Here is a 27,106-nt window from a genome sequence, read left to right as displayed (position 1 = left end):
GAAGGAATGGGTGACGTTTCGGGTCGAGACCCTTCAGACTGAGAATCAGATATGGAGACACAGATATGGAAGGGTAAGGTGTGAAAACGAAATATCAAAGGGGACGAAGGTCAAGGAAAATGAAGAATAGATCATTGTTAGCTAGTTGAAGATGACAACGAGGCATGTAAAGATAGCGTTTAATCAGGAGGACCGTCAGACTGGTTGGAGAACGAGGATGGGGGAGGGATGGAGAGAGGGAAAGCAAGGGTTACTTGAAGTTAGAAAAATCAATACTCGTGTATGCTGCCCAAGTAAAATATGAGGTGTGTTCCTCCAATTTGCGTTGGGCCTCACTCTGACAGTGGAGGACGCCCAGAACTACACTTCCTTCCTACACACAGCGGCACACCACTTTTTACAGGCGTCACAGTCTGAAAAATAGACCCTTCTGCATCTATCTTCAAGCCAATTTAGTATCTAATTGGCTAACTTGCCCTGGATGCCATGTGGTCTAACCTTACAGTACAAGATAGCCTACTATGATCTCCGCAAAGCCATCAAGGATGCCAAGAGACAATACTGGGACGATGTTGAGTCCCAGCATAATCACTCGGACATATGGAGAATGTGGCAAGGTCTGAATAGGATAACTGGCTGCAAAGCGAAGTCAGACAACATCATTGGTAATAGTACCACCCCTCCCAACCCTTCCGAATTTGGCGGAAAGTTTCCGCTTTCTTATTTAATTTCCGCCATTCTGATTTCGCCTCACATTTTTCCACAAAACAGTCGGTAATTGCAATTTGTCAATTCAGCCGCTAGAGGTCACTAGGGGTTCCACGAGGAATCCCCCCCGCCCTGGAAGTCTCCCTGAAAATGTGGCACCTAGGCTGGGCAAGGCAGCCAATCTCGACCTCATCGGGACTTCCATGGCCAATCAGTGGGTTGAATTTGCAACCTACGGCCGGGGTTCTGGAACTCCAGCCCAGCTGGAGCCAGCACATCTATCCCCATAGCCGATTTCCTTGGCCAGCTGGATAAACCAGCAAAGCTCTGGAACCAAGAGTGCCAGAAAATCAGTGGTGGAACTGTAATGAGTAAATATTAAATTTAAGTGCAAGATTATATAACTATATTAATTAATTAAGATGGGGTTAAAATTTAAAACACAGCAGAAAAGCCAATTACCACCTTTTTGGGCTGATTATCAATGAATGTGCGAATTTACTTCAACAAGTACTTCCGTATGCGTAGTCGAGTCGCATATATCAACTCTTTCTTCATAACTTAGTCATACATTTTATGACCATTGTTCCTTTATTCATTACCAAGAGAATTGGGATATGTAAGGGAAAAGCAAAATAGAAAAAACAACAAAACAATTTTTTCTTTGTGTTGCAAAAAGTATCTCTGTTCAATAACCTTTCCATAAATAGCAGAATGTACTCATGATAGGCCTGACATTGTACATGTAGTCCAAGAACTACAGACTGTTGAAAATAATAGTCATTTTTCACACATGAATCGTATGCGCATTTGGCGTGCAAATTTTAATTTTTGCTGAAAAGTTGCATTAAGTGCCATATTATGAATTTTGATGTAAAATTCTGAATTTTGGACATCAATATTATGAATTTGTAAAATCAAATGTTGGGAGGTCTGTAGTACGACCCTACTCGATGAACTAAATGCTTTCAATGCACGCTTCTCCCCATGGTGACTGGAGCAGAAGTTAGATCGGCCTTCCTGAAGGTAAACCCACGAAAAGCAACAGACCCAGATGGAGTTCCTGGCCGTGTCCTTAGTAGCTGCTTGGACCAACTAGCTAGAGTATTCACAGACATCTTTAATGTCTCCCTACTCTGTTCAATAGTCAATAGTCAATTGATTTGTCACATACACATAAATGTGCAGTGAAATGAAAAATTACTTGCAGTTGAACAATAAGACCAATAAGAATAATCAATAAAAATGCAATAACACATACAATCATAACCAACACCAAACAAAAGAAACATCCATCACAGTGAGTCTCCTCCAGTCCCTCCTCACTGTGATGGAAGGCCAGAATGTCTTTTCTCTTCCCCTGCCGTCTTCTCCCGCGGTCAGGCTTTTGGAGTTGCCACGTCGGGGCGGTCGGGGCTCCCGACATTGAAGCCCCCGCCGGGCGGAGAAAATCCCGCGGCCTATTTCAGGCCGCGCCGGACGTTGAAAGGTCCGCGGCGGGCCGACCCAAGCCCCGTGATTCGGGGCGGGCGAAGACGCTGCCGCTGCCAGAGCTCCCGATGTCGGCCCCCACCCAGGGGCCTGCGAGCTTCCGACGTCCACACGGCCCGCGCCGGAGCCTCCGGAGACGAGTCACAGCCGCTCCCGCAACCTCCGAAGGCAGACAGCGCCGCAGGTGGTGAGTCCGGGCCACAGGCTCTGCGAACCAGAGCCCAGGTTGTCCCAGCCGGAGGCCGCCAGCTCCAGGTGCATGGCCGGTGGTAGGCCGCAGCGGGAACGGAGACACGGCCCAGAAACAAAGGTCGGGTCTCCGTTCGAGAGAGACAATGTTACAGTTCCCACCCACCCCCCCCACATAACACACAACCGCAAACACTACATCATATTTAGACTACAATTAAGACAAAAACAACTAAAAACACAAAAGACAACGGACTGTAGGCAAGCCGCAGCTGCGAGGGCAGCGCTGTTCTGAGGTACCCACATGCCTCAAGAAGGCCAACATCATTCCAGTGCTGAAAAAAAGCAGGTCATCAGACCTAAACGACTACCGTCCAGTGGCCTTGACATCCAATGGATGTCAAGGCCACTGGACGGTAGTCATTTAGGCCTGAGGTCCTGCTTAGTTATGGAAAGCATACCGCCACAACAGGTCCACGGACGATGCCATCGCCCTAGCCCTACACTCATCCCTAGAGCACTTGGAGGCACCAATGTTAGACTCCTATTCATAGACTACAGCTCTGCCTTTAATACCATTATACCACCCAAGCTTATCAGCAAACACGCGGGACTTGGTGTCAGCACTCATCTCTGCAACTGGATCCTTGACTTGCTGGCCAACAGACTCCAATCAGTGAGGATAGGGGACAAATCATTCTCCACGATAATCCTCAACATGGGGGCTCCGCAAGGATGCATTCTCAGCCCCCTTCTTTACTCCTTGTACACCCATGACTGCAGCCATGTACAAATCTAATTCAATTTTCAAATTCGCAGACGACACCACCATTGTGGGCCTAATATCAAATAATGATGAGATGGAGTACAGGAAGAAGATTGAGAACCTCGTGTCCTGGTGTCGAGACAACAACCTTTCTCTCCATGTCAGCAGGACAAAGAAGATAGTGATCGACTTCAGGAAACAAAACGGTACACAAACCCCAGTTTGCATTGATGGCACCGAAGTAGAGATAGTTGAAAACTTCAAATTCCTGGGAGTCGATATCACCACCAACTTCTCCAGGACCACCCATATTGAAGCAACGACCAAGAAAGCACACCAACACTTCTACTTCCTTAGAAGGCTTAGAAAGTTTGGCATGTCCCCTACAAATCTCACCAACTTCTATGGATGCACCATAGAAAGCATTGTATCAGGAAGCATCACAGCTTGATTTGGGAAAAGCTCCATCCAAGACCGCACGAAATTGCAGCGAATTGTGGAAGCAGCCCAGACCATCACACAAACCAACTTCCCTTCTATTAACTCAACTTACACCTCACGCTGTCTCGGCAAGACCAGCAGCATAATTAAGGATGAGTTGCACCCTGACCACTCCCTCTTCTCCCCTCTCCTATCAGGCAAAAGGTGTAGAAGTGTAAAAATGCACACCACCAGATTCTGGGACAGTTTCTTCCCAGCTGTTATCAGGCAACTAAATCATCCTACCACAACCGGAGAGCACTGCTGAACTCTTTAGTGACCCTCGGACTATCCTTGATCGGACCTTTCTGACTTTACCTTGCACTAAACGTCATTCCCTTATCATGTATCTATACACTGTAAATGGCCCGATTGTAATCATGTATTATCTATCATGTATTTTCTATCTGCTGACTGGTTAGCATGTAACAAAAGCTTTTCACTGTACATTGGTACACAGAACTATAAACTAAACTGAACTGAACTACAGTCTAGCCTTACCAAAGGTCTTGCTGGTGTCCATATAGACAAGGTCTACCACACTGCCCTTTTCAATCTTTTTGGTAACCTCTGCAAAAATGTTATTCAAATTTGTGAGGAACTATTTCCCAGGCACAAAATCTATGTCTAATTTACCAACTGTTTCTATAAAATGACATTTATCGAGAATATTCAATTGTGTGGGAAGCTAAAACTATTCCCATGATGTATATTTATTTTATTTAAAGAACCCTATGAGCTTCTGTCACAGAGGTGAGAAGACTACTGAATCAAGTGCTAACACCTAAATTGTGTGGAAATTTGGGCAATTTTGGAAGGACGAGAAAAATAAATAACACTTTTTTGTTCTTGTGAACCGCTAAGTGACCTAAAATATTTGCAGTTAATATTTAAAATATCTGTGTTTATTTATGGCTTTTATTTATATGCAACTGTAAAGTAATAGAATTGACTTTTGAGCTAAATTGTGAACAATTAGAATGGGGTTTTCCATTCCAGTCTGACTATCATGCAGGTGCACCTCAATTAAAGTAATAGAGCAAATTCTTTCCACCCAATCAATAAACTAGCAGGCACTAAGCTGGAATGCATTTGATCTGTCATGCTCCTTGCATTCACTCACTGGGGTCTACCGAACGGCTGTGCTTTTTGCTGTCCAATAGTACCTAATGTCCTTGCTTACGAAGTAGAGTGGAATGTGAACAGTGAGTTGGACAGTGGATCCCAAGGCCTGTCCTGATTTTCTACTTGCATCCTTTTGAAAATAATAGACAATAGATGCAGGAGTAGGCCATTCAGCCCTTCGAGCCAACACCACCATTCAATGTGATCATGGCTGATCATTCTCAATCAGTACCCCGTTCCTGCCTTCTCCCTATACCCGATGACTCCGCTATCCTTAAGAGCTCTAGCTCTCTCTTGATAACATTCAGAGAATTGGCCTCCACTGCCTTCAGAGGCAGAGAATTCCACAGATTTACAACTCTGACTGAAAATATTTTTCCTCATCTCCGTTCTAAATGGCCTACGCCTTATTCGTAAACTGTGGCCCCTGGTTCTGGACTCCCCCAACATTGGGAACATGTTTCCTACCTCTAACGTGTCCAACCCCTTAATAATCATTATATGTTTCAATAAGATCTCCTCTCATCCTTCGAAATTCCAGTGTATACAAGCCTAGTCGCTCCAGTCTTTCAACATAAGCCTGTTTACTTTAACAGTTTCTAAGTGTTTCTGATAATTAGTAACCCCTTAAAGTGAAATAAATATAATTGAAAAAAAACGTAATTAAAATTTGAATGATTCATTTAACTTACTAAAGTAATCAAACTTAATTAACATGAAGCAACATTTAAAAAATAATTAAGTCCAACGATAAATATCAACAACAAAGGGTAAAGTTTGTAGATTATTTAGCAAAATGTATTTTTTCAAAATGCAGATTAAGTTTTAAAGTAGATTAGAACTATAAATTCATACTGTCAATGAATGTATGAATTTCATTAGAAATAATGTTCAATCTGAAAAAAATCATTGTGTTGTTCAGCTCTATGAACCGTAGGGGGTGCTGTTGTTCTGTGGTAGCAAGCCTAGTTATATTAAATAGTTCACTGTTGACGCTCAAAGGTTTTGGTGAACTAATCATGTAAGATTTATTTAAGACCCTGACTAAGCATACAAAGGAGAAAGACCTAGTTACCCTTTTCCTCTCCTTAGAATGTGTTTTTCAAGTTTCTTTTCAGATTCTTAAGAGGTTGATAATGCAGAAGGCATAATTTGGCCCATTCTATTTAAAGCAGCTTATTTATTTCAGACCAAACCCTCACTGCTCTGTTCTCTTCATCCAGTTCTGCATCTAATTTGGCTTCAAATGTTTATTTGCATATCTTGAAAGACCTAATAGTCCTTGCCTAAATTTTCCTTGTGGCAAAACATTCTATGCTCTAACTCTATGGTGCATTAATAATGTTCTCCTTGCCTTTTACCACATCCTTCAAGCAATAATTATTGATATCCATATCAAAAATAGAAAGATTATATTTGTAAAATTAAAATTTGTAAAAAAGAAAACTCTGCCTGATCTTAATCATAAGATCAGTGCTAATTGAATACCAAGTACTTCGTTTGGGGTTTAAAGAGAATCAAAAGACAATTGGCTGACTTAAGGGTTACACGTGTCAGCTCTTGGTCAGTATATATCTGGAATATGTTAATATTGTGAAGGTAAACCAAAGACATGTGAAATTTCAAAAATTTATGGAAGACCTAAAACTCTTTTGCCAATTCATTGAAGTTTTAGCATCCCAATTTGCAGATGCTTAGAGTATGAATGGGTTAATGTTATTTTTGTGTTGTTCTTGTTAAAAAGATATGTGCAGTTGTTCTCCATTTGCAATGCCAGATTCATTTATCACTGCCTCAGAAAATATCAAGGATCTGAAACTCAAACTCTTCCCAGTCCCGACTTGAAATAACAGCACATTAAAATATTTATAGGCAATTAATATTGGTCATATTGGTCATATAAGTCATTGAGAAAATGTTGACAAAATAACTCAATAGAGATTTTGTTAAACCAAGGTTAACTGAAGAAATATTAAATGTCCAGAACTATCCATACTGGAACTGTTCTCATGTGAGTGTAATGTGGTACTTATCAGGCGGTCCATATTTCTGAAGATAAACTTTTGAAACAATCGTTATATCTAGATTACAAGGATCCAGAGTTTAAAAAAAAGAATTCTCTATGCAAACTTTGCAAATAAGTTAAGTTACAAACTATTTTGTAATTATAAAATGAAGGAGGCTTTAGTTTGGAAAGATGGTATAATAAAGTGTGAATATTTTTTAATGTTATTGTTAAAATACTTCTAATATTTTTCCATATATAAGTGGTTTCAAATTGGTTACCCACATGGCATGGCAGATCTTTAAAGCAAAATCGATATTATAGTTTTTAATTTGCACCGACTACAACATTTGCTGTTTTTTAACCATTATCTTCATTTATTTATGGAAACGCCAGGAACTGCAGATGCTGGAATCTTTTGATGAAACTGTTCTCAACAAATGCATTTTTGTACACAATACACGTTTTGATATAAATCAATGTAATACTGGGCAGAACTGTGTTCAGTTGCACACAGTTGTAATGAGAATAGATTTCACAAATGATCGCCAATTTATTAATATTGAGCAATAATCTGTGGAACAGAGAACTGTTGCGTTTGAGTTAGGGAACTATCATGAATTAGGTATCATTGCAGAACGTTTAATGAAGGAACGGGAGAAAGAAATTGGAAAGAAAAAAAATAAGGAAGAAAAGTAGAAGGAATAATGGGTTAAAAGAAAAAAAGTGCAGCAAGGAAAAAAACTGCATTAAATGAGAGGACTATATATAAGGCATGTTATTTAAATGTAGTCTAAGATTTGCTGATGTTGTTAAGAAAATAAATTACAAAAAATAACCGATACGGTTTATTTGAAAAGTTAAAATATAAATCACATACAACAATACATCAACCATGGCAATGCTTTGCCAACAAAATAATGATATGGCTTTTGGTGCCCATCATTATTTATGCACAACCTATGTAGGAGGCAGGCCTAAGTTGTTTAACTCCTTTAAACCTATTACATTTGATGGCAGGTGTGCAGTTAGATGCAGAAGTTCAGCATTTGACGTCTGAGATGAACTGTCTGATGTTTGCTTTGCAATTCATATGCTTTGAACAACATGAACCACCTGCACTTCCAAGATGACGGTGAACTAACCTTGCCTTAAAAAGTCAGAACTGCTGAAATAAACCGTTTTTTTTGCAGCTAGTTAACTATCATATCATATCATATATATACAGCCGGAAACAGGCCTTTTCGGCCCTCCAAGTCCGTGCCGCCCAGTGATCCCCGTACATTAACACTATCCTACACCCACTAGGGACAATTTTTTACATCTACCCAGCCAATTAACCTACATACCTGTACGTCTTTGGAGTGTGGGAGGAAACCGAAGATCTCGGAGAAAACCCACGCAGGTCACGGGGAGAACGTACAAACTCCTTACAGTGCAGCACCCGTAGTCAGGATCGAACCTGAGTCTCCGGCGCTGCATTCGCTGTAAAGCAGCAACTCTACCGCTGCGCTACCGTGCCGTACTGGTGGACATTGAATTAAAGATTGATTCCTTTTGGATTCTCTTATAATGTGCTGCATATCATGATAAATACTGCCAGTGAGCCACCTAGGCAATGGAAATTAATTATTGAAAGTATGCTTTTGCATTAAAAACTGTACATTTTTAAAGCATCTTCTAAAAAAACTTTGCTCCTCTCATTTGTTCCTTTCATGTCTATCACTTTTCTGATTTTGATTTGAATTCAACCACACTCATTTACATGCCTTTCTGCACACTGGTGGATTAAAAACACAGTCAGCCTTATCTAGTCAGCTTCGAGATGTCACATTTTAGAACATAGAATAATACATCATAATTTCTGAATTTCTCACAGTTACATTATGTACTTAGACTTCCAAGCAATTTACAGAACCATTTATCTTCAGAATTAGGGGCAAGTTAGAATAATTGTATTGAATGCTCTTTGCTGCCCAATTACAGGAAATCATGCCTACGTTCCTCATGAAAACATTGCAAAGTTCTATTCAACAGTTTTGAACGTTGCTGCTGTTCTCATGAAATAATTAGTTTACCTCCGCTAACTAGTATTGCGGAATGGGGTTTGTGAAGAAGACACCAAAAGAAGGATCGCACTTTCATTTGCTGTTTTTGGAAGATTAACTAATAAATTGAAATTTAGAAATATTTTGCTAAAATTGAAAATATCTCTATTATTAATTGGATTTGTGCAAGAAGAAGGTCAAAATTAACAAAGATTATAAATTACCAATGAATTACCAATTAGCAATGTAAATACATCAATACAAGTGTACCAAGTTTACAGAACTTAAAGCATGAAACTAGTCTGCATTGAATGTATGTAGACTCATGTATGTAGGTGATGACTGTTTTAGCAACGTGGTCTTGCTCATATCATAGTATTGGTCTGCCTTCAACAAACTAGTATTTCCCACATAAATACAAATTAATGAGAATTCAACAACACTGATCAGAAAAAATATTTATTCCTATTCAATGAAATATATATTTATAGCAAGAAGCAGTTCCTTACCTTTTTTTTAAAAAGACAGATATTTGCTGAAGGGTTTATAGATTATGGGATAGAAAAGTTTATTGTTTTTGAATTTTGATTGCTTGATGAGAAAGACCTACAATTTGGGAAGCAGGTTTTTATTATAGTGTCCTCTTTTTTTGCTTGTGACACACTACTTGAGTGAAGAACCACAAGTTCTGAGAACTGTAAAAGTACTTTGTACATCCAGCGGCATAGTGAAAAGAATCCTAGTCCATGTGGCAGTCTTTCACACAATGCTGTATTGCATAGAGGTTTCCTTACACTCTTCATAATAGATTAAGAACGACTTCAATTACAAATTTCTGGAGACTGGCAGCCTGTTACAATGGAAGTCATAGCAGTGTCTGAGAGTAATTTACAGTAATAGGATGAAGAAAGTTGCGGATTTGTATTACACTCTCTCACCTGACACCGCATTTGATCCCGTGCCTGTTGATTGACATTTTGAATGGGCTCTTTGAAATAAGCTCCAGCTTAATTAAAATGCTTGCTAAGTTACCCACGATCAGTGAGTGCCAGTGATAAATATTGAATTGAGTTCACCTGCTGGTTACAGAGAGTGCATAAACAGCTGCTTTGTGTCGCATATCATGAGATCATCGAAGGAGAGCACCACTCTTGTAAGAAAAGGAACAGAAAGAATAGATGTTGAGTGATAGCATAGCAAGCTCACTTCATTTTTGGTATCTTATTCGGGTGTGAGAGTGTGAGATTTCACACGGTAGGAATTTGGAGTTGTATCATTCACATAGCTTTGTAACTATGAAGTGGAAAAAGTTTTGTTTTATATGGCACTTTTTTTCCTCCTTGTTCTTTTGCAATGATGAAAGAAAGGATCTGTTCACAGAATGTAACATTACGTGTTAAATTGCACTTACTTTAATATTTGTGGATTGGAATTGAACTTTTCAATGGTCCACATTATTAGAAGATTAATGTGCTTACCAATGGCTATAGTAGTAAGTAGATTTTGTCACGTATGTTTCATTTTGCCCGATCATGCTTCGTTGTGGCTGATGGTTCTATAGGGAATTGCAGCCAAGCTTGCCTCTTCCATCAATGTGTCTTCAACTTCTGTATCTGTTAACTAGAGTGCAGAGGTTGAATATATGTGCTGGAGGTCAGCAACTGGCGTATCTGACTTCCCACTCCACTGTTGAACTCACTGTTGATTCTAGAGCTGGCACCTAAATGTACTTGGCTGGATGAACTGTGTATGGCAAATGGGATTGCCAACCTTGATTTAGAAAGGTACGTTTTGCAAAGGAGTTTTGTTTTTCTTTGTTTTTAATTAATTAACACTACTTAAGTATCTTTTTTATTTAGCTAAATCTGTTTTTATTACATTTTGTTTTTAATTCATTTTGACTGTTATTAAATGTTTCTGAATATCAGAGATATTTAAAATGGTGTGAGAGCAGCAAGCTGTCAGAGTGTGCCAGGGCAATCTGGGGATATGGCCTTGTGTTTCACCACCTGAGGCTTATATACCATTGGCTTTTCATTGCTTTGTGGCAGAGCTGTTGGGCAAAGGCTGATGGTAGTGAGGCAGATCGAGTACAATCAATAAAAATGTCCCGACAAATAGTCATGTTTTTGAAACCAGTGTTTCTTTATGCTCCAATAGGAGACAGGTAGCCTTGCTGTGGGATAAAGGCACGTTGTACACATTTGTTGCCAAGTTAACCGCCTCCTACTCACTTGACATCTGCAGTGATAAATGATGTATATCTCATGAATGGCGCTCTCCAGTAGGAATTGTGTCGAGATGAAAAAATAATTTCCACTGTTAAATTGAAACAAAATACTGAAAATATTTAGCAGGTCCAGCAGCATCTGTGGAAAGAAAAAGAGTTAGCATTTTAGGTTTGAGATCCTTCATAAGAACAGATGTCTTGGACCTGAAAAGCTAACTCTTCTACATGACCTGCAGCTTTTTTTCAGCATTGTTTTGTTTTTACTTCTAATTTACAGCACCTGCAATGTTTTGCTGATTTTTCAAATGTTAAACTTTCATGTTTTTCTCCTAATGGATTGAAATGTTAACAGTCAAAAACACAACATTGTGATTGGCATAAGGATTATAATGGACTTGAGAGTTACCTGTAACTAAAGCAATTAATTAGGCTAGAATGGATCTTTGTGGACAAATTCAATTTTGTGGATATGGAACAACCCAAAATCAAAATACCAAGTGTGAGAGTTATTTGTGAAAGGAATTCTGTTTCATCGTGGAGTTGAGTATTAATGATTCACTGGTAATAATTCATGCTGCATTTGTGAGAATGAAGATTTGCTTCATCTGGAAGCGACTGGAAATTATTTGTGTAAATATATAAAATATATCCTTTGGCATGGATTACCACTGCTCCCTGTAAAAACAATGTTTAGGCTTGCTGTGAGCAAAGCAGTAACGTAGAAGTGAGTACAATTTGTGACATTTTGAATTCCTTCTTCATGACTATTATTGAGATGTTGTTAAATGGGGAACAATACGTTTCTCCACAAAATAAGTGAATGAAATGTTTGCAGGGTAGACTGGGTTCTCATTATTCCCCTGAAACATAACTCTCTATAGATGCTGCCTGACTTGCTGAGTTTTGCTACCATTTATTGTTTTTATTTCAGATTTCCAGCATGTGCAGATATTTCTTTTCAATAAATAGTGAAAATGAAAAGATGATTGTCATATATTTTGTGATAATAAACATAAATGATACATAATGCATTAAAACCATAGTTATACAAGATTTGCAAAGAACTAAAGATGTAAGTGAAAACATCTTTTTTATAATGTTTGTGTGCATTAATTATATATTAATTACCAAAATACTTGAATGAGTTTCTGTTACAGAGATTCGTGTAAATTAACTTCTAATCTTTATTAATCTTAATCAAAAAAATAGTGGCAGGGACAGTCATGTCTAAAATTAAAGACTAACTCCATTGATGTACAATATGGTAAAATAATTGTCTGCCTTTTCAATACTTTTCATAGAATATGTAAGCATTACACCACCTCCTAACACATGAATACATTTATACAGCAATTGCTTAAAAATAGCTTTTGAAACCGGTACGTGGTATCATTCCTTCCCTCTTGAGTTTGGCAATTAATCCGGAATAAGTTTTAGTGAATTAGAACTGACATCAATGTGGACAGTGCCCAGCAATACCATGATGCAGATAATTCATTGAGGTCAAGCAAAAAAAAACCCCAACTTAGACCAAACTGATGAACTGGGGATGAGAAGAAAATAAACCCTTGTTTGAATGCATTTATAAGTAATGAGAAACTGGTAATCAAAGAAAACTGCAGATAGCCAAGAATAATGCTTATCCACACTCAATATTGTGAAAATGGTGGCACCACCTGTGATTTTTTAATAATGATCAGTTGGCAGTGGATTTAGTTGTGTGCTTTCTATCATGATTACTTCAAAGTAGAGAATGCAACTGCTATCTTTGGGTGAAACGTATGGTGTAAGGTATTAAAAGCTTAGAAGATCGTAAATCGCTGCTAATCCATAAGCGGCATTGAAAAACAATAGGGATTATAAAATCATTTCCGATTTTTAATTCCTTGTATGAACTCTGTTTGCTTTTACACATATAATTTTGCCTCAAGGTAAATGTTAAACGCAGCTTTTAAATAAGGGGAAGTTGACCATGCACTTGTTTAATGCACCATGTTTAATTTCTGTGCTTTAGTATTTTAACTATTTGTGATCACCGTTATTGGACATGCTACTAATCCCTCAAAGCCAACTGTTAAAATTCTCGTGCATTATCTATATTTGTTTAGACTATGCACCAATCATTAACTGAAAGAATAAGTTGTTGCTTCTTGTTATGCGGGGAAAACTAAACAACGCAAAAGAAACAATAAATTTTGACAATTTTTTATTTTAGGCAGATAGAGGGACAATAAGATTTGGATATGGTATCACCGCATTGGTTGGGTTGTCATTCACAGCCAAGTTCTTCCTTTGCATTGAGCTCCTCAATCTGAGGCCATGTGAACAAGTGTCTCAGAGTGCACATTTGCCGCTTTCTTCATCTGCAAGGCATTTTCTCTGACATGCTGCAGAGGCCATGGCCAGCTCCTTGAAGTAATTCTGCGGCCTTCACTCCACTTCCAGTAAGTCTCCATGCTTTAGTAATTTAGCGTTCTGAACTCCTCCTACATCACCTTTCTAACATGAACCCTGAACCTTGAATCACATCTTTTTCCTGGATATCCGCACTTCCTCAACCCTTTCCCAATTCACAAGCCCTGTGTGTTGAGAAAATGCCTCACAGAATGAAGAGCATAGCAGTGCTGCATGCTGAAATGTCTGTTCACCTGTCCTCGGATTGGAGAGGGTGTAGCAAAGGAGGGATCCGACCGTGACTGCTAACCAATCGACTGGTGACATTGTATCCAGATCTTATTGGCCCTGCAAATAAGATGACAGAGTTCATGCACGCCTGGTCCACTTCCCAATTCTAATGTTAAATAACGGTTGTGGGTCACTTTGCCATCGCCTATAAAATTACTTGACATCATAGAAAAACATCCTGTAAGAATACAGCTCCACTTATAACTTGGGATTCATAGATACATAGAAAATAGGTGCCAGAGTAGGCCACTCGGCCCTTCGAGCCAGGACCGCCATTCACTGTGATCATGGCTGATCATCCACAATCAGTATCCCGTTCATACCTTCTCCCTATATCCCATGATTCTGCGAGCCCTAAGAGCTCTATCTAACTCTCAATGGGGAAAGATTGCGTTACAGAAAATAACGATACAAACAGTTTTTTCGGCACACAGCCCCTCCGTAAAACTGGGGTCAACTGTATTTAAGATTTGCAGCATTTGCACTATATTTCTTATCTTTCAATTTTAGACAGAGTCGTACAGCATGGAAACGGGACCTTTGGCCTAACTTGCCCATGCCGACCAAGATGGTCCATCTACACTAATCCCATCTGCCCGCCTATATCTCAAGCCTTCAAGTTTTGGCAACATCTTCATACATCTTCTCTGCACTCTTTCTTACTTGACAACATTCTTTCTATAGCAGGATGACTAAAACTGAACACAATCCTCCAAATGCGCTCTCATCAATGTCTTGTATCACTGTAACACTGTTACTTCTTAACCTTCCCATCGACCTGTGACGCCACTTTCGAGGAACTATGTACCTGCTCTACGACACTCCCCAGTGCCTTGCCATTCACTGTGAAGGTCCTGCCCTGGTTAGACTTCCCAAAATGCAACACCTTACACTTATCTGCATTAAACTTCATTAACCATTCCTCAGCCCACTTGCCCAACTGATCAAGTTCCTGCTGTAATATTTGATAACCATCTTTGCTGTCTATGATACCACCCACTTTAGTGTCTTCCATAAACTTTCCAATTGTGCCTTCAACATTCTCATCCAAAACGTTGATGTAAACCACAAATGCCAATGGGCCCAATGCCAATCACCAAAGCACACCGCTAGTCACAAGCCTCCAATCTGAAAAACAACCTTGCATCATCACTTCTGCTTCCTTCCTTGAAGCCAACGCTCCATCCAGTTGGCTAGCTTTCCCTAGATCCCATGCAACCTAACCTTCCAGAGAAGTCTACCACACGGAACCTTGTCAAATGCCTTGCTGTAGTCCATGCAGACGTCTGCGGCTTTGCCCTCATCTACCTGTTTGGTTACTCAATCAGACTTGTCTGACACGCTCTCCTATGTACAAAACCATGTTGACTATCCCTAATCACCCCATGACAGTCAAATGCTTATATATCTTATCCTTCAGAAATCTCTTGGGTAACTTGCCAACCACAGATGTTAGGCTCACTGGTTCTATTGTTTCCAGGTTTTCCCTTGCAGCCCTTAAATAGAGGCACAACCTTTGCTACCCTCCAGTTTTCTGGCATCTTATCCGCCTAATGATGATTTATATATCTTGGCCAAGCTACCTGTAATTTCCTCTCTAACTTCCCACAGTGTCCTCGGATATCTGTGATCAGGCTCGGGAGATTGATCTACCTTCATGTGTCTCAGGATGTCCAGCACCTCCTCGACTGAAATATGGATTATCTTCAGACCATCTCCATTAACTGTCCCAAGGTATGCAGTCTTCGTGTCTTTCTCTGCTGTGAAAACAGAGGAGAAAACTCATTGAGGACCTAGCCCATGTCCTGCGACTCCATACAGCGATGACAACTTAGATTTTTGAGGGTCTCTCTAATTACCCTCTTTCCCTTAAAATACATAAAATCTATTTGAATTTCTCTTAATATTATCTGCCAGAGCTATCTCCTCTGCTCTTTTACCCTCCTGATTCCTTCTAAAGACTGTTCAGTTCTCAAAACTTCTCCAAGCATTATCCCAGCTGCCTATCCTGTCCCATGTCAAGCTGTTCATCACGTACAGATACTGGATAAAGGGAATAATGTTTAGTGCAAGATAAAGTCCAGTAAAATCTGATTAAGATAGTCTGAAGGCCTAGCAGGCGGTAGATAGTAGGTCAGGACCACTCTAGTTGGTGATAGGATGGTTATGCCTGATAACAGCTTGGAAGAAACGGTTCCTGAATCTGGAGGTATGTGTTTCAAACTTCTGTAACTCTTAACTGATGGGAGAAGATGGAGTGACCGGGACGGGACTCACCTTTAGTTATGCAGGTGGCCTTGCTGAGGCACTGTGGTGTAGATGGAGTCAATGCAAGGGAGGTTAATTTGTGTGATGGTCGGCTATGTCCACAACATTCTGCAATTTCTATGCAGGTTGGTGAGAGTTCTTGAGGCTATGCCTGGTAGAGCTACTGCCTCACAGCACCAGAGACTGAAGAAGGGTCTCGACCCAAAACATCACCCATTCTTTCTCTCCAGAGATGTAGCCTGTCCCGCTGAGTTACTCCAGCTTTTTGTGTCTACTGATGAAAGTAACATCTTGTCTTGTATTGAATTCTCCAATTTTAGGTAACTAACCAGCAAACAACTTCTTTTTTCACCATCCCCCCCCACACCTTTCCTGTACCCCACCTCGACGCACCAATTTCACCCCTTTCCCCTATAGTCTATCTTCCAGCTTCACAATTCGCACCGTATCTCACACCTTTTGTCTTTCATCTCTGGCCTGTGTCTAGCCATCTGCCTGTAAAAAAACTTTCAGCTGTTTCCACTTATCATTTGCCAAGCTTTGTCCTGCCTTTCCTCTTTTCTCGCTTTCTCCCCTGCCACCTAAATTGCTCTAAAGAAGGGTCCCGACCTGAAACATTACGTATCCATGTTCTCCAGCGATGCTGCCTGACCCATTGAGTTACTGCAACACTTTGTGTCTTATCTTGGCTTGCTTATTTGCCATTTCAATTTTGTATGCTAGAGTGGTGGAAGAATTGTCTTTTATTCCATATTTTGTTATTGAGTCATCAGGGTCTAAAAACTTTGATTATAAGTTGGAATGTAAAAAATAATATAAAGACGTGTACCCCATTTTAATTCTCCGTTCTGTAGCAGAACAAAGAAATGTTTGCAGCCTATTTAATAATGAATAAGCTGATTAGGTACTACAGTAATCCCTCCATGTATTTTGCAATAATTTTTGGGTGTTTCACACCTTTTGCCATCATTGTCATTCAAGATGTTTGAGGTGAAAACCAAAATATTTTTCAAAGCATGTGACTAAGTCAATAGCTGCTTTGGCTTCCTGGCCTTCACAACGAAAAATGGTTATGTGATGTAGAGAAATGAAGAGAATTGTGGGTAGGAGAAGTGTACACTGTTGCTCTTACCTGATTGATTGCAAATGCTTTGCAGATAGTTCGTAAATCATTAGGATTATTACAAAAACACTTAAATTGCAAAAGATCATTTCCATAATAAAATTTTGTTTAACGGTAGATTTGATTTATCGCATTGTTTTCTTGTAATGTTTTTACGTGTTGTGTTCAGAGTCATACCTGTGCCATAGACTTTCAAGAAATAACAAATTAAAGAATTGATGCAGTTTTCATTACAAGCTGCAAGTCTTGCTCGGTGGGCATGAACTATGTCAGACATCAATGCACATATAACTTACACCCATGTGTCAGCTGTTTTCTGCCTAGCTGCTGACAAGAGCCCCATTCATAATTCTTTTTATCCTTTCAATGAATAGGTAATTATTCAATATAAGGCAGGATATTTCGATCAGGCTATTTAGTGCAGCAGTGTAGTGTAACAAAATCTGCTGTTATTGGCAACCTGAGAGGAGAATGCTAGAGTTCCTGCAGTGATGTAACTTTAGCTGCTTTGAACGGCTGTTTATTTGGCACATCACTGAGCCTTTTATTCTAAAACCTAACACACCGGATGGGTCACATTCATCCCCATTCTTTCATGTGTTGTAATATTTAATAGCAGCCAAAGTTGAGTGGAATAGTGGGTAATTTGAACTTGCTTTTCCATAGATCAGAGGCTGAAAACAAGTTGATCCTCAGTTTTGTGGTATAACCCAAACAGTGACTTAGCATTTGTTACTGGAGGGTGATCTTACTGGTCCAAGTTGAAAGAGAAAAATATTTCTTCTATTTGATTGATATGATTGGAGGAGACTAGCATAGATCAGCAACATGATAAATCTCTGAATTTAGTTGCACAAACATTTTCCTGGCTCTTTCATGGAAGGGTTTAATACAGATTGTGAAATGATGAAAGGCTGGTTTACGTCCATCACAATCCAACATCAAGATTTAGGAGGGAACACGTTTTATTGTAAATATATTGTAGGATTGCTAGGTTTCAGCGTTTAATTTGACAAATGCAAGGATAAGCTTCTCATTTTAACTTACAAGGCTTGTTCATACAGTCAACTACAGCTGATAGAGAGCAATTGAGAGAATATATGAGGTTCTACATTTTGTATGGTAAAATAGTTTAAAAATTCTATGGTTTTAGCTAGACTGCTCTGTTTTACCAGCACAATGAACTATTCTGAAAATGTCATTTGGCTGTCCTAGTTAGTTGCTATTATGTCATTTGGCTTTCCAAGTTAGTTGCTATTAGTTGCAATCTTAAAAAAAGGGATAAGAAATCTGGAAAAGATATTTCTCATATTATTTGTCGTTTTCAAATAAACTTTACTCTTGTTTTTATGGATGAACTCTTCTTGGAGTTTCGTGCTGGAGAAATGTGATGAAATGACATATGGTCATTGACAAATGGTCAACTATACTTAACAACTTTTTAATGAACTTAATTTATTAAGTTCATTAAAAAGTTGTTAAGTATAGTTGACCATTTTCAGCTTTGAAAGTGTGCAAATACTTTAAAAGCAATTTAAGGATAACAAAATCTTGGGGATTCTGAAGCAGACTTATGGGTTGAAAGGAAAATCTCACTTGGAGTTTAAAAAAAATGTGCTGGACGAACTCTGGGTCAGGCGACATCTATGGAGGGAAATGGATCGACAATGTTACGGTCCATAACCCATCTTTAGTCTGAATCATACTACAGCCGAATAGCAATTCAACATTGAAGATAATTACAACTTAAATGTGAAAACAAATGAGAACTTCCCATTTCTCATATGGTTCTGAGTTATTTTTATTTACTCTTCTCCTCTCCTCTAACTTTCTATATTTCTCATTTTCAGTAACCTTCCCATTCTTTCTTAATGTTCTTGCCTGCGTTCTGCTCTTGCTCCTGATCTCTACATTTCCTTTCCGAATCCTCTCCCTCTCTCTCCCTCTTGTTTCTTCCTTTCCCTTTCTCGAATTACTCCTTATCTCTATCTTTTTCTCCCCTTTCCTCCTCCCTCCCCATCTCTCTTCATTTCTTCCTCCCCTCTTTCTTGGTTCTTTTTCCCCTCTTTCATTCTCGTTCCCTTTTCATTCTTCCGTCCCTCAAATTTCTTTCTCCCTCTGTCTCTTTTCTGTGTTTTTATTCGTTATCTGAACTAAATTCAGCTTCCACGAAATCCATTGTACAAATGTGGTTACTCACACTCAGGAATGTATTAGTATTTCTTTCCATGCTTTACTAAAAAAGGAAAGTGTTTTGTCCATAAAGAAATCTGAATCTTGGATTTGGTTGTAGTACAGCCCAAAAGCCAGAGGAGCAAAAGAGTCCCTGGTAGGAATCTATAATGGAGTTCTGTTGGATAAATCTGAGGCATATGACTGATATGGATTTCATAATGACAAAGACGGTATTACATTAAACCATTGAACTGTGTGTAAGAAGGAACTGCAGATGCCAGTTTAAATTGAAGAAAGACACAAAAAGCTGGAGTAACTCAGCGGGACAGGCAGCATCTCGGGAGCGAAGGAATGGGTGACGTTTCGGGTCGAGACCCTTCTTCAGACTGGAACTAAATCATTGAACTAAATTTATTGAGAAATGGACAGCAAAGGATTGTTGTATGTGTGGTGGTGCCAGATGAGAATTCCGTTATCACACCAGGGTTGGAATTGGAATTGCACAGCTGATTTGTCATAAATAATTCAAGGTTTTGTCCAAAAGTATCTACATTTTTGAACTGGATACAATGCTTACCATGAATAGGCCAAATGAATGGAGAATTAGAGTTGGTTAAAATTTAAGATCAAGTATAAACACCTTATTCAATGGTGATATTTAGAGGGAAGATAGCCAGCATATAACAATGAGAGGGCGGTGGGTGATGAGGGGGAGATGATGGGCAGATGGAGCCATTTGGGGATGGTGGATTGTTAAAGGCAGAGGCTGGTAGATGATATGTGTAAACATATAAGCAGGGATTGTGGGCAAACTGAAGCCAGAAGGGGAAGGGGAGAAGATGAGAAATTATTTCATATTTAATTTATGTTTTCTTTCATTTCCTCCAGACACACCTTTTAATATCCACTAGCCTTTTCTACTCTCTTACAGTCAGTACCATCTGAGTTTGTATCACAATCTCCTGGTTTTTGCCCGATCACGAATATTCACTTTCATTTGTAACAAAAATGTGTTTCATTTTTGTTTCTTGTGAACTGTCATTGACCTTCAAATATTACTTTTTCTTCTGCTACATATGCTGGCTGACTGCTGAGTAATTATTGCATTTCCTGTTTTTATTACTTACGATTTGTTTGTTTTGGTAATCCCACTGGCACTTTGTTAAGTTGTTTGTGTAGACTTTTTAATGATGTAACAAACTTCAATTTGGATTTGGTGGAGTAACTCTTTGCTAGACATTGAAGTCATGCTCTTATAACGATATTGCTCAGCCCACCTAGACCATGCCGACCCAGTTGGCATTCTGGGCTGGCCCCATTGCCCTCTGAACCCTTCCTATCCGTATATCTTTTGAAACGCCTTTTTCAAGTCGTAATTGTATCACTTCTATTGCTCCCTCTGGCAGTTCATTCCAGATACAGACTAATCCCTGAGAAATGTTGCCCCTGAACTCCTTCTTAAATATCGTCCCTCTCACCTGAAGCTGTTGGCACCTGGTTTTAGCATCCTACACCCTGGGAACCAAACTGTGAACGTTCACTTTATGCATGCCCCTCATGATCTTGTACACCTCAATAAGGTCACCCTTCAGCCTCTAACACTCCAAGTAATCCCAGAGTCTCATACTATCCAGCCTCTTCCCATAACTCAAACCCATAATACTAAGTAACATCTAGGTGAATCTCCTCAGCACCCTCTCCAACATCCCTCCTGTAGATGGGTGACCAGATTTGGATAATGACGTGGTTAACACAGGCAATGTGTGGAACCCAAAAAATGGACAAGGTGTGTCTAGTGTAATGGTTTGGATTAGTCATTGACTATTTCTAACATCGATTTTATATTTTCCATTTATAAAGTAACATTTTCATCACTGGGGATGCGTCCTAGTGCATCCAGATAGATTTCCTATCTGGTAAATGTAGGGCAAAACCAGACTAATAATGTCAATTACATTTAAAATAATTGTTCAATAATTAATATGTAACCTGTAAATAATATGTAACCTGTAAATAAATCCAGGGATTAAATTGTTTTCTTACTTTCCCTTGCAGGTGTCTAGTCCTTGCAACCTGTGTACTTGTGTCAGTTTGAAGACAAATGGAAAAGATGAAGGTGCTGCAAAAGGGAAGAATAATGGAAAATCACAAGTCCCAAAAATATTTTTTGGCACTCGCACACACAAACAGATAACACAAATCACTCATGAACTTCGGCGTACAGCTTATTCATATGTTCGGATGACCATCCTGTCCAGCAGAGATCACACCTGTGTACACCCTGAGGTCTCTACTAGTTACAATAGGAATGAAAAATGCAAAGAGCTCCTAGAGGGGAAAGATGTAAGTAATATTCTCTTTATAAATGGTCAGACACAATGTTATTTCCTTTGGATACCTTGGACAAACTCCTTATCTGGTTTCCGAGCTACTCTTGCAGGTGGGAATGTTCTGGGACCCTCCTCGTCCTGTTAACTATTTAACTACCATTTATGACTAGATGTGGCAATGCTGCAGTGCTTTAATTCCATGTGTTGGTTGTGAGTTTGCTAAGTTCAGTCTTTTGCTTGCATGCTATTCAATATGTTTAAACCTGTGTCGCAGCATCTCCAGGTTGTTACCTTATTTTTGGGTTTACCAAGTGCACCCAATAGCACTCAAAATGGCAGAACCTTCTGCACTCCTTTGAGGAATGGGCTTGATTGTTGCAGTCGAATAATGGATTTGCCATGTCATGAGATTATAAATTGCAATAGTTTACAGTCCAATTGTTGCTAATTGCCTACAATGCCCTGTGGATGCCTAGATTTGGCCTGATAGGTCTGTTCTGAATCCATATACTTTCGAATGATTGTATAGCCACGCAACACAATGGAAAGTGTCTCCACAAGGGGTTGGAAGTGGTCACTCCTACCATAAACAGATGCATCTGCAATGGTAAAAAATGAGAACAAGATCATAAAGGCTTTATCCCTTCTTATGGTTCACAGGCTGAGTGCTGTGGATCTAAATTTGGCCAGTTGGGTTCTTTGGTGCTACCAAAATACTCTAACTGTTGGATGTTACTTTCATCTCAGCACCTTCAGCATGGCAGAGTACTGACACATCACCGAACGGAAAGTGGTTGGTAGTTGTCAAGAGAGGTTTTCCTTTCCTGTGTTTAAATGTGGTGGCACAGGAGTTTGGAGTCAGATGTGGAGGAGCTCCAGGGCTACTCTCCACTCTGTGTACCATGCCTGTTCGGACTGGTGGCGTTGAGGGGAGATGGCTGATACACCCCCGCCAACCTTTCCAAATTTGGCAGAAAGTTTCCGCTTTCTTATTTAATTTCCACCATTCCGATTTTGCCTCATATTTTTCCACAAAACAGTCTGTATTTGGCAAATCGACCGCTAGAGGTCGCTAGAGGTTCCCGCGCGAAATCCCCCCGCCCTGGAAGTCTCCCCGAAAATGTGGCACCTAGGCTGGGCAAGGCAGCCAATCTCGACCTCATCGGGACTTCCATGGCCGATCGATGGGTTGAATTTGCATCCTGCGGCCGGGGCTCTGGAACTCCAGCCCAGCTGGAGCCAGCACATCTATCCCCATAGCCGAGTTCCGTGGCCTGCTGGATAAACCAGCAAAGCTCTAGAACCAAGAGTGCCAGAATATTGAGGGTGTGCAGCGTAGGTTTACTAGGTTAATTCCCGGAATGGCGGGACTGTCATATGTTGAAAGACTGGAGTGACTAGGCTTGTATACACTGGAATTTAGAAGGATGAGAGGGGATCTTATCGAAACGTATAAGATTATTAAGGGGTTGGACACGTTAGAGGCAGGAAACATGTTCCAAATGTTGGGGGAGTCCAGAACAACGGGCCACAATTTAAGAATAAGGGGTAGGCCATTTAGAACAGAGACGAGGAAAAACTTTTTCAGTCAGAGAGTTGTGAATCTGTAGAATTTTCTGCCTCAGAAGGCAGTGGAGGCCAATTCTCTGAATGAATTCAAGAGAGAGCAAGATAGAGCTCTTAAGCATAGCGGAGTCAGGGGGTATGGGGAGAAGGCAGGAACGGGTACTGATTGAGAATTGTCTATTGTCTATTGGCTATATTCAATTTAAGTGCAAGATTATATAACTATATTAATTAAGATGGGGTTAAAATATAAAACAGCAGAAAAGCCAATGACCACCTTTTTGGGCTGTTTATCAACTAATGTGCAAATTTACTTCAACAAGTTCTTCCGTATGCTTAGTCGAGTCGCATATATCAACTCTTTCTTCATAACTTAGTCATACATTTTATGACCATTGTTCTTTTATTCAATACCAAGGGAATTGGGATGCGTAAGGGAAAAGCAAATTAGAAAAAATGAAACAACAATTTTTTCTTTGTGTTGCAAGTATCTCTGTTCAATAACCTTTCTATAAATAGCAGAATATACTCATGATAGGTCTGACATTGTACATGTAGTCCAAGAATCACAAACTGTTGAAAATAATAGTCATTTTCCACACATGAATGTCGTGCAACGCATATGCAGATTTGGCGTGCATACTATTATTTTTGCTGAAAAGCTGCTTTACGTGCCATATTATGAATTTTTATGTAAAATCCTGAATTTTGAACATCAAAATTATGAATTTGTAAAATTAAATGTTGGGAGGTCTGCTGATAGAGAAAGAGAAGTCCATACTAGGTTTCACTTGACATTCCTATGCATTGACTCTGAGAATTTTATGAAAGAAAGGAAATTGGCATTGTTGTGAATAGATACTTTAAGTTATTGTTTACATGTTCTAATAGGAAAGGAGTTACTGAACAATGGCCCTTGGGGACTGGGTGTGGTAGAAGAGTCTTAACAGACCACTGTGTACAACTGAATTATAATTGGATGCTGTTGTAATACAAACCCTATTTTACAATTTACCTTTTAAGCAGTCTTGTTACCGCAGCCTCAGGTGGCAATTAACATGAAGAATACAGCCACTCAATCATTGAGTGTGTTATAATTCATGTCAAAATGACAAAAACAGCCTTGTGCTTATCAGATATAGTTGAGCATTTATTTTGCACATCTTTAGCCTGCAGGAAAATTGGAGTTATAACGATCAGCAATTACACTGTCACCATTGATGAGCTTGTTTAGAACACTGTATTATCCTCACAGAGGTAAGAAGGGAAATAGATAGCTGATAGATTGTGAATGAAGGATATTTAAAGAAGCATTTAACTACGATCACACTTCTAGTGATCTGATGAATTGTTGTCTTTGTCTTGTAATGGATGGTCTTTCACATTCTGCCATCAGTCTTCAGCAGGTGTCAGTTTTGAAATTCCCCAGGACAATTTATTTCAGATTTTTTTTCTGGGTATACTGAATTGAACACTTTCAAAATAGCATCATTGTCTTTCACTCATGTGCTATTTTAAAAGTGGTATTTACAAAACTGACCTGGATAGCTTGATGATTATTCTTACTTTTTAGTTGTGCACTTCTAAAATTATTCAATTTTTAAAGAAGCAGCATTTGGCAGTGATTATTTTTTTAAAAAAATAGGTTTCATGAGAACTATGTAATTTCTGTGGTGACACTTGAAATTTAATCTTTTTAGAATCTTATGGGAATGGACATGTTTAACTTTTTTACAACAGTTGTGTGATGTAAGAACTGCAAACAGCATCACGTAAACAAACTATAATCTCAGTTCTTGCAATGTTTATTCTTGATTAAATTATAATGGAAGTTTACCATCATTGCATGTTATTGAAAGGAGGGAATCAATATGAACTTCTTAGTTTCCCTTAAAGAAAAACCAATAAACTCTTTCAATGGGTTTCTTTGCCGAATACTATGATTAAATTTGAGGGCACTGGCTATGGTGTTGAACTAGCCCTGTGAATGTATACAATGTTGGTGGCATTTATGTTTTATATTCTCTTGGTGATCATTTTCCAATGTTCTATAGACTCTGCATCATTTCCTGTGGACTGGAGGGTGGCTAATGTAACTCCACTTTTTAAGAAAGGAGGGAGAGAGAAAATGGGGAATTATAAACCAGTCAGCCCTACATCGGGGAAGATGCTTGAGTCGATTATTAAAGATGTAATAGCAGCACATTTGGAAAGCAGTGTGGATTTATGAAGAAGAAATCATGCTTGACTAATCTTCTTGAATTTTTTGAGAATCTAACACGAAGAATGCGCCAGTGGATGAAATGTATCTGGACTTTCAAAAAGCTTTTGACAAGGTCCCACAAAAGAGATTAGTGTGCAAAATTAGAGCACATGGTATTGAGGGTAGGGTATTGACATGGATAAAGAACTGGTTGGCAAACAGGAAGCAAAGAGTAGGAGTTAACAGATCCTTTTCAGAATGGCAGGCAATGACTAGTGGGGTGCCACAATGTTCAGTGCTGGGACCCCAGTTATTTATAATGTATATTGATAATTTAGACGAGGGAATTAAATGTAACATCTCCAAGTTTGCGGATGACACAAAGCTGGGTGGCAGAGTGAGCTGCGAGGAGGACGCTATAAGGCTGCAGGGTGACTTGGACAGGTTGGGTGAGTAGGCAGATACATGGCAGTTGCAGTATAGTGCGGATAAATGTGAGGTTATCCACTTTGGTGGCAAGAACAGGAAGGCAGATTATTATCTGAATGGTGTCAGATTAGCAAAAGGGAAGGTGCAACGCGACCTGGGTGTCCTTGTTCATCAGTCACTGAAAGTAACATGCAGGTACAGCAGGCAGTGAAGAAAGCTAATGGCATGTGGCCTTCATTGCAAGAGGATTTGAGTTTAGGAGCAAGGAGGTCCTACTGCAGTTGTACAGGGCCCTGGTGAGACCGCACCTGTAGTATTGTGTGCAGTATTGGTCTCCTAATTTGAGGAAGGACATTCTTGCTATTGAAGGAGTGTAGGTTCCTGATTAATTCCTGGGATGGTGGGACCGACATATGAAGAAAGAATGGGTCAACTGAGTTTGTATTCACTGGAATTTAGAGAGATGAGAGGTGATCTTGTAGAATAGAAACATATAAAATTCTTAAGGGATTGGACAGGCTAGATGCAAGTAAAATGTTTCCGATGTTGGGGGAGTCCAGAATCAGGGGTCAACGTTTCAGTATTAGGGGTAGGCCATTCAGGACTGAGATGAAGAAAAACTTTTTCACCCAAAGAGTTGTGAATCTGTGGAATTCTCTGCCTCAGAAGGCAGTGGAGGCCAAATCACTGGATGTTTTCAAGACAGATGTTATTTAACTCTTAGGGCTAACGGAATCAAGGGATATGGGAAAAAAGCAGGAGTGGGGCACTGATTTTGGATGATCAGCCATGATCATATTGAATGACGGTTCTGGCTCCAAAGGCCACCTATTTTCCATGTTTCTATTTTACTAATTTTAAAAAAAAGTAATTTCTAATTCAAAGTATCCTGATCTATTTTTTTAAATTGATGAAGTCCATCGGAATAGTAGATTTAAAAAAAAACTTCAATGGCCTTTGCTGCAGTTGGGAGGGGAGGGAGGTGTCAAAGTGGGCCAGTCATCAGAATATGCTATCTGAGATCTGGTTGCAGTTCACGGCCACCCCACAACACTGCACAGCCCATTGCAGCAAAGTCTCCCAAACAATAGGACCAACAGGCATGTAAAAATTAGTATAGTAAACGAGAAAGGCAGGTGGCTACTGTGGGTGACGTGCTGGATTGCAGCAATCAACCTGTCCGGAATAAGGATGAGAACAACTCTTGTTGTTCTCCTCCCTCCCCACTTGTTGGAAGTTCTTCATTTGCTCTGGTGTCTTGCTGGAGAAAGGTTGCTAACTAGGG

The 27,106-nt window shown here is 39.6% G+C and overlaps 1 protein-coding gene across 1 annotated transcript in view; it reads left to right on the top strand.

Annotated features, from left to right (window-relative positions):
* Window positions 1-27,106, top strand: part of brip1 (BRCA1 interacting helicase 1) — a 182,955-nt gene that overhangs the window by 24,228 nt on the left and 131,621 nt on the right. Inside the window, exon 7 of the mRNA XM_078422433.1 lies at window positions 21,349-21,636. Coding sequence (XP_078278559.1) covers window positions 21,349-21,636 — 288 coding nt within the window. The remainder of the gene's footprint in view (window positions 1-21,348; window positions 21,637-27,106) is intronic.

This window comes from Rhinoraja longicauda, chromosome 26, assembly GCF_053455715.1.
Source record: "Rhinoraja longicauda isolate Sanriku21f chromosome 26, sRhiLon1.1, whole genome shotgun sequence".
Taxonomy (NCBI): domain Eukaryota; kingdom Metazoa; phylum Chordata; class Chondrichthyes; order Rajiformes; family Arhynchobatidae; genus Rhinoraja; species Rhinoraja longicauda.
The sequence above is the reverse complement of the archived record's forward strand: the minus strand, read 5'-3'. Positions and strand labels throughout refer to the sequence as shown.